The sequence below is a fragment of the Semicossyphus pulcher genome, unplaced genomic scaffold (assembly GCF_022749685.1).
Source record: "Semicossyphus pulcher isolate SPU_LCO1_2020_fin unplaced genomic scaffold, fSemPul1.0.p SCAF_5, whole genome shotgun sequence".
Classification (NCBI taxonomy): domain Eukaryota; kingdom Metazoa; phylum Chordata; class Actinopteri; order Labriformes; family Labridae; genus Semicossyphus; species Semicossyphus pulcher.
Genome location: NW_027211726.1, coordinates 307,301 through 319,154, shown reverse-complemented (window position 1 = coordinate 319,154; position 11,854 = coordinate 307,301). Strand labels below are relative to the sequence as shown.

At 44.0% G+C, this 11,854-nt stretch overlaps 1 protein-coding gene across 1 annotated transcript; it reads left to right on the top strand.

Annotated features, from left to right (window-relative positions):
• Positions 1–694: 694 nt before the first annotated feature.
• cct3 (chaperonin containing TCP1, subunit 3 (gamma)) lies at positions 695–11,163 on the top strand. The gene is made up of 14 exons (XM_069681790.1): positions 695–778; positions 2,287–2,348; positions 2,519–2,569; positions 2,724–2,786; positions 2,873–2,969; positions 3,900–4,017; positions 4,165–4,351; positions 4,690–4,839; positions 5,468–5,600; positions 6,471–6,552; positions 7,173–7,353; positions 7,463–7,708; positions 10,724–10,855; positions 10,935–11,163. Exons 1-14 carry the CDS (start codon positions 751–753, stop codon positions 11,025–11,027), a joined length of 1,623 nt encoding a protein of 540 aa, XP_069537891.1. The 5' UTR covers positions 695–750; the 3' UTR covers positions 11,028–11,163.
• The last annotated feature ends 691 nt before the right edge of the window (positions 11,164–11,854 follow it).

The window sequence follows — 11,854 nt, the reverse complement described above, 5'->3', positions numbered from 1 at the left end:
ACAAGACACTGACGTCAGTGCAGGCAAACAGACATGTATTCACAAATACTGTAACTGTACTCTGTAACGTCTGTTTGCCTGCACTGAGGTCAGTTGGTTAGCATAGCAGGTAGCTCAGCGTTAGCTGGATCAAAATGATTTTCATTGTTGTATTGAAGTTTTGTGATTTTAACTTTGTCTTCTTTCAGAATAAGTCTTCAGTCATTTGAACATTCTCAATGGAACAGAAGCTTAATGTTCACCTAAGTAACATGAGAACATAAAACTTGAAACTAATGATGTAAAAACACATAAGATACAAACTTTAAAATACATATACAGTTCAAACTGACAAATTATTCATTTTGTGCTTTCTGTAATGAATATTATTTCATAAACATTTGGTATAGATCAATTTGTTTTAAATATTGTAAACCCTCACAGACAAGCTACATATATCAATTTTTATATTTTTTTATATTCATAAGACTGAAATTGATTAAAAACTCAACTTCTAAATACCCATCTGATGCGTACATCACTTAAATCTAAAGGAAGTCTTGTTTACCATAAAAGGTTGAGCCACTGATTTCCACTGATCGCTTTAACTGTTTCATTGACTCGATTGGAGGAGGCGTCTGTCCGCCACATTATTCTCTTGGCTGATTGGTCAGATCTTTGGATGTGTTTCCGCCCCTGCATCTCAGCCCTCCTTCTCCTCGTGCCTCCCAGAACCTTCCAGGCAGCCTCTGTCCGGTACGCGCTGTCAAAATGTTCGGCCAGCAGGTCCTTGTGCTTAGTAAGTACCCGAATATTTTTCATATTTAACTGTGAACTGTTTATTGTGAGGTGGCGGCAATTTGTAACCGTTACTTTCTGCCGTTTGTAGCCATTAGCCGAGAGAGCGGCCCGACTGCGACACAAAGCGGGGACCGGTTACCAACCAGCGTCAGAGCATGTGCCTGTGTGCTAACCAGGCTAACAGTTAGCATCATGGTTTACAGACAACAAGCTAACGGCGACAGCCTGTCTATGTTAGTTAGCACCGTGCCCTACGGAGAGCATGTCGAGATGCTAGGCTAAGCTGCTTTACCTTCGTTATTTAGCATGATAAGCTAGTTAAAGCTAATTCCATCCATGATGAGTCAGTATTCATCAATGCTAATTTATTGCTAACCCTGTGATGTCGCCGCGTTTTTTTAATGATGGGACTCAGCACTGACTCTACGTTTGTGGTTATGAATTAAACGTTAGTCCTCTGAAGAAAAATTACTGCCGATACACATCTCCATCTGTGTGAGCTGCTAACGTTAGCCCACAGTGCTAATGTTGGCTAACCGTGGCTGAGACAAATCAGCAGCCACACCCTTATATAGATTTTTAATAATACTGTTAGATTCTGATTATTAGTGCGTATCATGTACGAGGAATCATCTCTAATGATGACTGCTGCTGTGACATCGATCACCTCAAGAGTTTGCAAGAATATGATTAAATTAGCTGTTCAATAATCAAATATAATTATTATAATATGAAGGTTTGCTTCAGTTCACTGTACAGAAAACAGTGAAACATGATTTCATGTGTGTGTGACCTGTTTTGTTTCTGTGTGAGAGATCTGGGTCGGCCGACTCAGCAGGAAATACTTACACAATCTACTGCAGCATCAATACGTCACCCTGTTTAAAGAAAGTTATATCGTAATTAAATGATAACTGCTTCATTCTTCTCCACCATGTGTTCACAAAACTACTTTAATCTGCCCACCTCCCTTCTCTTCAGTTATTTCTCTTCACACACCTTCACCTGCTGTACCTGCACACAGAAGCTCTCTCTGTACCTCTCTCCCTATCCGTCCGCTCTGTTCACATCCATCATGAGCTGCATGTTTTTCAAACTCACCCAAAAAAAATACAACCCGTGTTTTGTGTTTTTCACCCACGATCTTGTTTTCACAGCAGCAGGTGAGCCATGTGTGAAGGAGGCTCGTAGCTATGTGTCAAAACTATCAAACCCAACTAATGAGAGCGACACTACACAGCTGCACTTAAATCTTTAAAACAGAATAACATGGTCAGTATTTAAGAGAAACACTGCACCTCAGTCAGTGCATTTACAGGAGGGACCAACGAACGTGTGCATGTGGGAGATGCTGCTGCAGATGATGCTGAGACAGAACGCCAGGGGCGACTGTCCAGCAAGTTAATCGATCGTGGATGACGATCTTTTTGACAGATAAAAAACACGCATGCTAGAATAAGTCGCCAAATAAACTTTCTCTGACTTCCTGTCTGTGTTTCTCTGCAGACCAGAACGTGAAGAGAGAGTCAGGTCGTAAAGTCCAGACCGGGAACATCAACGCTGCCAAGGTCAGTCCCTGCTGGACCAGCACTGCCCAACCTGTGGTTTGGGACCCCTGGAAGGGTCACAAGATGAATCAGAAAAGAGTCTCAAAAATGTGTTTGTGTATTTATTCTGTTTTGTGTGTGTGTGTGTGTGTGTGTGTGTGTGTGTGTGTGTGTGTGTGTGTGTGTTTCAGACCATTGCTGATGTGATCCGGACCTGCCTGGGCCCGCGGGCCATGATGAAGGTGAGTCTGCAGGTTAAAAGGGTTTTATGCTTCAGTCTGTAATTGTAATAAACACACACACACATCACTAAGCTGCTCATTAACACAAACACATTACTGAGCTGCTCGTTAACACACACCTCACTTATTATGTGATTATTTTGTGTGCGTGCAGATGCTGCTGGACCCTCAGGGGGGGATTGTGATGACTAACGATGGGAATGCCATCCTCAGAGAGGTCAGTGTGAACATGAAGCAGCAGCCTGTTTATTATTATTATTATTATTTCGAATCCACTGATCACTTACGTCTCCATGGCAACAGATCCAGGTACAGCATCCTGCAGCCAAGTCCATGATCGAGATCAGCCGCACCCAGGACGAGGAGGTGGGAGATGGGACCACGTCGGTCATCATACTGGGTATAATGAAGTCAAAGCTCTCTGGTGCACGCGCAGCCTGCTGCTAACGATCACACCTGAAGTTCAGATTGACTATCACATGTCATACCCGCTCAGGTTACTGAAGTCATTCACTACTGCTGGTTTAGGGTAATGTTTCTATCAGGGATCGTAACAGACACACATTAAAGCAGATCACGCATCAGAAGTAAGAACGTCCGTCACCTGATGTTATTCATGCTTTACGTACATCCTGTATTTATGGCCTACATGAGGCTGATTACTTTGTTTTATCTAAAAGGAAATCACGCAGGAGCTGCAGTAAAGAGCCTTGTGAGGGACTTTATCTACCAATTAACTTCCTGAAAGTGTTAGAAAATAGTTACAAAAAAACCGCATCAAAATAAAAGCATTGTGTACAAACACAGGAAGTCAGAATGCCAGATCGGGCTTTTACACACGTTTACGTACTTTACTTCCATGCTGGCGACATTTAACAGGAAGAGATGATAAGTTGTCAGATCAGTAGGCATCACATTTCATTTTCACCGTGTATTTTGGCCGAGAAATGCACGTGACTCGTAAAAATAGGCGAGCCTCCTATTCTCTAGATGTTCGGCGCGAGTCGTGCGTGGCAGTGTGAACACTCTACATCCAGCTGCCGCACACTTCCAGTGTGAAGCCGACCTAAGATACCGAGGTCATTACAGCCCAGCTGCAGAGACTCCGTCCACTGATGAGTCTCGAACACGTCTTTCTATCTTTTCAGCACATATTTAAGTATTTCATTATTTTGTTTTTTCATTAATTATTTCACTGAAATCAGCATTCACAAATGTTCAGCTTAAGAGAGAGACTCTGATAGAACAGGAACGTTCATCAGCTCACTTCTTTATTTACAAAGGACCACATGACTTCAGTGTGTGTGTGTGTCTGTGTGTCTGTGTGTAGCGGGGGAGATGCTGTCTGTGGCCGAGCAGTTCTTGGAGCAGCAGATGCATCCAACAGTGATCATCGGAGCGTACAGACAAGCTCTGGAGGACATGCTGGAGACTCTGAAGGAGATCAGGTACACACACACAGAGCTCTGAGGCTTTTATTGTGAAAGAGCAGCAGGAAGGAGAGCTGATACAGAATTACAAAGTTTGGAAGTGAAGGCGAGTTTGTGTCGTACACTGCCTCTAAGCTTTGACCTTTAACCCCTCCTGGTGGTCAGCACCCCCGTGGACACGTCGGACCGCTCCATGATGCTGAAGATCGTCCACTCTGCCATCAACACCAAAGCTCTGAGCCGCTGGTCCGAGCTGGCCTGCAGCATCGCTCTGGACGCCGTCCGCACCGTCGAGCTCGACGACAATGGACGCAAAGAGATCGACATCAAGAAGTACGCCAAGGTGGAGAAGGTAAGACTCCCTGTGACCCTCCCTGTGACCCTCCCTGTGACTCTCCCTGACCCTCCCTGTGACCCTCCCTGTGACTCTCCCTGACCCTCCCTGTGACTCTCCCTGTGACTCTCCCTGACTCTCCCTGACCCTCCCTGTGACCCTCCCTGTGACTCTCCCTGACCCTCCCTCTGACCCTCCCTGTGACTCTCCCTGTGACTCTCCCTGACTCTCCCTGACCCTCCCTGTGACCCTCCCTGTGACTCTCCCTGACCCTCCCTGTGACCCTCCCTGTGACCCTCCCTGTGACTCTCCCTGTGACCCTCCCTGACCCTCCCTGTGACCTGTGTTGCCTTCAGGTTCCCGGTGGGATCATCGAGGACTCGTGTGTGCTCAGAGGTGTGATGGTGAACAAAGACGTGACTCACCCGAGGATGAGACGCCTCATCAAAGACCCTCGAATCGTCCTGCTCGACTGTTCTCTGGAGTACAAGAAGGGGGAGAGCCAGGTAACACACACCAGTGTTTCTCCTACATACAGTCTGTGACGGTGGAATTTTTGGTTCCGCTGCTTCAGATTTCTATAACGTGTACTGAAGTTGCAATTAAACGGCTCTGCGGAGATGTCTGCTCCAAATGAATGGCCGTTCGCCCGCTGTCCTCGTTGAGGAAGAGCACTGAAACAGTGACAGGAGTCACAGGACGTCAGTCACACCTGAAGTCATGGCAACCAAATAAACAACAGCCGGACCAGTTTTACTCCTCACACAGCGTTCTAACGGCAGGCGAGGGTCCACTCCGCATAGAAACTTGTGACGTTATCGGTTCTTCGGGCCAGAGAGGCGGCCAGAAAGAGGGGGCGGGGCCTGCAGCTGTGCAGACAGCACGACAGTGTGTGCGAAGAGAGTACAATTAAAGCGTGAAAGTGAGAGAGAATCATCTAGAAACCGTTATCCAGACAGTCCGTCTATATGTGACGTGATGTTGATGTGATGTGCACACGCGCACATACCTGGGTGGTACAACAAACCCTCTGCTGAAGAAACACTACACACCAACACACTGTGCTGTGTATGAGATGTGATCACTGTGTATTTATCTGTGTGTGTGTGTGTGTGTGTGTGTGTATGTGTGTAGACAGACATAGAGATCAGTAAGGAGGAGGACTTTGCCAGGATCCTGCAGATGGAGGAAGAATACATCCAGCAGATCTGTGAGGACATCATCCGTCTCAAACCAGACCTGGTCTTCACTGAGAAGGGAGTGTCAGGTACACACACACACACACACACACACACACACCTGTTACACACCTGTGCCATGACCACAGACTGTTTTAAGAAGGGTTTGGCAATGTGATGTCAGACACTGGTTTGTGACTTCTCCTTCGAAGCTTGTAGTTCAGCCTTTTGGTTGTCGCCATCTTGTTTTTCAGTAGCCTGAAGTGACCATATTTGGTAAAGAGGGTGGAACTAGAGAGGAGGGAGGGGTTATCAAACACTAAGTCTTCAGCTATGTTAGCAGGATGTATCTGTAATTCACAGTAACTGTGGTATTAAACAGGATGCTAACAGAGGCTTTAAACTAAATGTACTCACTGTACATAAACGGACTCCTCAGTCTTTAAGTACAGCTGAAAACTGAACCTCTTATCAGGTCACCGTGGTAGTGACCTGTCAGTCACAGGTAACCCCGCCCTAAATCCTCCCGTGCTTTATGGTCTCTGATCTAAGTGGATCCGTCCACTCAGGCCACACACGGAGGTGGTGTCTGTGCTTATTCAGTGAGGAGTTTTTCATACGGGACGATCCCGAACCGACAAGAGGGAGAGGAGTCGCGGGTCAGAGGTGTGATACACGAGCAGTTTGTGTGAGTTTCTTATCGTGTGATCCAGCTGTGTGTCTCAGGCTCTGCCCCTGGCCACCTGTCCGTTTGTCTGTGCACAACCTTTATAAGGAATAAACCACGCCTCCACATGCACACAGACAGACACAGGTTTTAAGGCACTGCATCATAGGCTTCACTTGGTATACGCAGTCTATGGTCAGGTCGTGTGACATCACACTGGCCTTGATCAGCTGTAGTGATGTCGTCGCCCTGATCGTCATGTGGATCACTGATTGGTTACTTCCTGTCTCAGATCTGGCTCAGCACTACCTCATGAAGGCCAACATTACCGCCATCCGCCGTGTCAGGAAGACCGACAACAACCGCATCGCCAGGTGAGCTGATGACATCATGTGTCCTTGCTGTGGCCAATCGGCTGACAGGAGACACAGGAAGCAGCTACACAACTGTTAAATATATCTCTCTCTCTGTCTCTCTTTCTCTCTTTCTCTCTCCCCCTCTCTCTGTCTCCCTCTCTCTCTATCTGTCTCTCTCTGTCTCCCCCTCTCTCTCTCTCTCTCTCTGTCTCTCTGTCTCTCTCTCTCTCTCTCTCTCTCTCTGTCTCTCTGTCTCCCTCTCTCTATCTGTCCCTCTCTTTCCCCCTCTCCCTCTCTCTATCTGTCTCTCTCTTTCCCCCTCTCTCTCTCTCTCTCTCTCTCTCTCTCTCTCTCTCTCTCTCTCTATCTGTCTCTCTTTCTCTCTCCCCCTCTCTCTGTCTCCCTCTCTCTCTCTCTCTCTCTCTCTCTCTCTCTCTGTCTCCCCCTCTCTCTCTCTCTCTCTCTCTGTCTCTCTGTCTCCCTCTCTCTATCTGTCTCTCTCTTTCCCTCTCTCTCTCTCTCTCTCTCTCTCTCTCTCTCTCTCTCTCTCTCTCTATCTGTCTCTCTGTCGGTCTCTGTCTCTCTATCTCTCTGTCTCTCTCTCTATCTCTCTGTCTCTCCTCCCGTCTCTCTCTCAGGGCGTGCGGGGCTCGTATCGTCAGTAGGACAGACGAGCTGCGTGAGGAGGATGTGGGTTTGGGGGCAGGGCTGTTTGAGGTGAAGAAGATTGGTGATGAGTACTTCACCTTCGTGACAGAGTGTAAAGACCCCAAAGCCTGCACCATCCTGCTGAGAGGGGCGAGCAAGGAGATCCTGGCTGTGAGCATGCTCTGTTCCTGTTATGACAATACAGATCATTGTAGCTGTTATTACTACTCTGTCCCCCTCACACTGGCTCTGTCTCCACACTGCCCCCTTGTGGCGACAGGAAGTGGAGAGGAACCTGCAGGACGCCATGCAGGTGTGTCGTAATGTGCTGCTGGACCCCCTGTTGTTGCTAGGCGGCGGCGCCGTGGAGATGGCAGTTTCGAAGCGTCTGATGGAGCGTTCCCGCGCTCTGACCGGCATCGAACAGTGGCCGTATCGCGCTGTGGCCCAGGCCCTGGAGGTCATCCCCAGAACCCTGATCCAGAACTGTGGAGCCTCCACCATCCGAGTGCTCACCACCCTGAGGGTACGCAGCATAACTTTATTTATAAAGAGAACGTTTACAGTAATGTTACCAACAGGACTTTATCTATAAAGAGAACGTTTACAGTAATGTTACCAACAGGACTTTATTTATAAAGAGAACGTTTACAGTAATGTTACCAACAGGACTTTATCTATAAAGAGAACGTTTACAGCAATGTTACCAACAGGACTTTATCTATGAAGAGAACGTTTACAGTAATGTTACCAACAGGACTTTATCTATAAAGAGAACGTTTACAGTAATGTTACCAACAGGACTTTATCTATGAAGAGAACGTTTACAGTAATGTTACCAACAGGACTTTATCTATAAAGAGAACGTTTACAGTAATGTTACCAACAGGACTTTATCTATAAAGAGAACGTTTACAGTAATGTTACCAACAGGACTTTATCTATAAAGAGAACGTTTACAGTAATGTTACCAACAGGACTTTATCTATGAAGAGAACGTTTACAGTAATGTTACCAACAGGACTTTATCTATAAAGAGAACGTTTACAGTAATGTTACCAACAGGACTTTATCTATAAAGAGAACGTTTACAGTAATGTTACCAACAGGACTTTATTTATAAAGAGAACGTTTACAGTAATGTTACCAACAGGACTTTATCTATAAAGAGAACGTTTACAGTAATGTTACCAACAGGACTTTATCTATAAAGAGAACGTTTACAGTAATGTTACCAACAGGACTTTATCTATAAAGAGAACGTTTACAGTAATGTTACCAACAGGACTTTATCTATAAAGAGAACGTTTACAGTAATGTTACCAACAGGACTTTATTTATAAAGAGAACGTTTACAGCAATGTTACCAACAGGACTTTATTTATCAAGAGAACGTTTACAGTAATGTTACCAACAGGACTTTATCTATGAAGAGAACGTTTACAGTAATGTTACCAACAGGACTTTATCTATAAAGAGAACGTTTACAGTAATGTTACCAACAGGACTTTATCTATAAAGAGAACGTTTACAGCAATGTTACCAACAGGACTTTATCTATAAAGAGAACGTTTACAGCAATGTTACCAACAGGACTTTATCTATAAAGAGAACGTTTACAGTAATGTTACCAACAGGACTTTATCTATAAAGAGAACGTTTACAGCAATGTTACCAACAGGACTTTATCTATGAAGAGAACGTTTACAGTAATGTTACCAACAGGACTTTATCTATAAAGAGAACGTTTACAGTAATGTTACCAACAGGACTTTATCTATAAAGAGAACGTTTACAGTAATGTTACCAACAGGACTTTATTTATAAAGAGAACGTTTACAGCAATGTTACCAACAGGACTTTATCTATGAAGAGAACGTTTACAGTAATGTTACCAACAGGACTTTATCTATAAAGAGAACGTTTACAGTAATGTTACCAACAGGACTTTATTTATAAAGAGAACGTTTACAGCAATGTTACCAACAGGACTTTATCTATGAAGAGAACGTTTACAGTAATGTTACCAACAGGACTTTATCTATAAAGAGAACGTTTACAGTAATGTTACCAACAGGACTTTATCTATAAAGAGAACGTTTACAGTAATGTTACCAACAGGACTTTATCTATAAAGAGAACGTTTACAGTAATGTTACCAACAGGACTTTATTTATAAAGAGAACGTTTACAGCAATGTTACCAACAGGACTTTATCTATGAAGAGAACGTTTACAGTAATGTTACCAACAGGACTTTATTTATAAAGAGAACGTTTACAGTAATGTTACCAACAGGACTTTATTTATAAAGAGAACGTTTACAGCAATGTTACCAACAGGACTTTATCTATGAAGAGAACGTTTACAGTAATGTTACCAACAGGACTTTATCTATAAAGAGAACGTTTACAGTAATGTTACCAACAGGACTTTATCTATAAAGAGAACGTTTACAGTAATGTTACCAACAGGACTTTATCTATGAAGAGAACGTTTACAGTAATGTTACCAACAGGACTTTATCTATAAAGAGAACGTTTACAGTAATGTTACCAACAGGACTTTATCTATAAAGAGAACGTTTACAGTAATGTTACCAACAGGACTTTATCTATAAAGAGAACGTTTACAGTAATGTTACCAACAGGACTTTATCTATAAAGAGAACGTTTACAGTAATGTTACCAACAGGACTTTATCTATGAAGAGAACGTTTACAGTAATGTTACCAACAGGACTTTATCTATAAAGAGAACGTTTACAGTAATGTTACCAACAGGACTTTATCTATAAAGAGAACGTTTACAGTAATGTTACCAACAGGACTTTATCTATGAAGAGAACGTTTACAGTAATGTTACCAACAGGACTTTATCTATAAAGAGAACGTTTACAGTAATGTTACCAACAGGACTTTATCTATAAAGAGAACGTTTACAGTAATGTTACCAACAGGACTTTATCTATAAAGAGAACGTTTACAGTAATGTTACCAACAGGACTTTATCTATAAAGAGAACGTTTACAGTAATGTTACCAACAGGACTTTATTTATAAAGAGAACGTTTACAGTAATGTTACCAACAGGACTTTATCTATGAAGAGAACGTTTACAGTAATGTTACCAACAGGACTTTATCTATATATATTATTTATAAAGACTTTTACACGTTTGTGTGAACAATGACTTTTTATACACAAACTAAATTTACGATTTTATTACAAACAACTTTAAGGGACTAGATTTCTAATTTCAATGATTTCATATCTTTCTGCAATCAAATGAGTGGATGATGAATAAACTTTATTTATAACGGTCGATCAGTATAGTTTTATTTTTTATTGTAATGCTATAACCAACCTCTTGTATAAAACAACCTGGTTCATTATATATATATTATATATTCATATTTGTTTTTAGTGTCTACATGTGGGTGTTACCGTGTCTAACCTGTCCTTGGTTTAAGTGTAGTATGTCAGTTTGCGTGTCTGTACATTGATGTGTGTGTGTGTGTGTGTGCGTGTGTGTGTGCGCGCAGGCCAAACACACTCAGGAGAACAGTGTGTGTTGGGGGGTTGATGGTGAGACAGGCTGTCTGTCTGACATGTCGGCGATGGGCATCTGGGAGCCGCTGGCTGTGAAAGCTCAGACCTACAAGACGGCCGTCGAGGTCAGAAACCAGAAATGATTGTTGATCACTGATGGTTAGCTGATTGGCTGATACTGACTGACTGTCTGTCTCTCTTCAGACGGCCATCTTGTTGCTACGTATTGATGACATCGTCTCAGGTCACAAGAAGAAAGACAAAGATGATCCGATGGGGGGACAAGGAGCCGAGTAGATCCACATCGATCCAGAGCAACGTCAGAGTCACTCCGACTGTGTGTGTGTGTCTGTGTGTGTGTGTGTGTGTGTGTGTGTGTGGACCCGACGACTCAGTGGAAGTTAATAAACCGTTAATAAACAGTTAATAAACAGTCAGTCTCTGTGTGTCTGTGTCAGCTGTCTCTAGTCTTACAGACCACAAGCAGGCCTGCATCCTGGGAGCGCAATGTTCTAGAGGGGTAATATGGCACTATGAGCTCTTTAAGATATGATGGTGCCTGACCATTAAGAGCTTTGTAAGTAAGAAGAAGGATTTTAAATTCTATTCTAGATTTTACAGGAAGCCAGTGCAGAGAGGCTGATACAGGAGAGACTCGAGCTGCAGCAGGATGCGTTCAGGGATGCTAACGCCTGGTTTGAGATCAAGGTGGGTCACCTAGGAGATTTTTGTAGATCTGAGGAGCGTGGGGGGGGGGGGGGGGGGTCCGGTCGGGTTGATCGGGTCAGATACAGTATTGATTAGGAGCACAGAATTGCCAGGACAGGGTGATCCACAGAACTCTATCTGTGGTTTGGAGCCTTCTACTAATGTAAACTCCGAGAACCATCTTGAAGGGCAGGGACACACAGGAAGCGCTGCCCGCTCCCTTTTGGCGCCCATGTTCTCTGTGCACACAATGTTCTCACCTTTCTTACCCCTTACCTGTTTGCATCCCCTTGGTTCTGTTGTGAACGAGCTGCTGATGAAGCCGAGTGGCGTCAGAAACGATGTGATCAGCGGCCGTCAGGAGTCGATGTGTCCGTGTAAGAAACAAGAAGCAGAGCTGAAGCGCTCACGCTCAG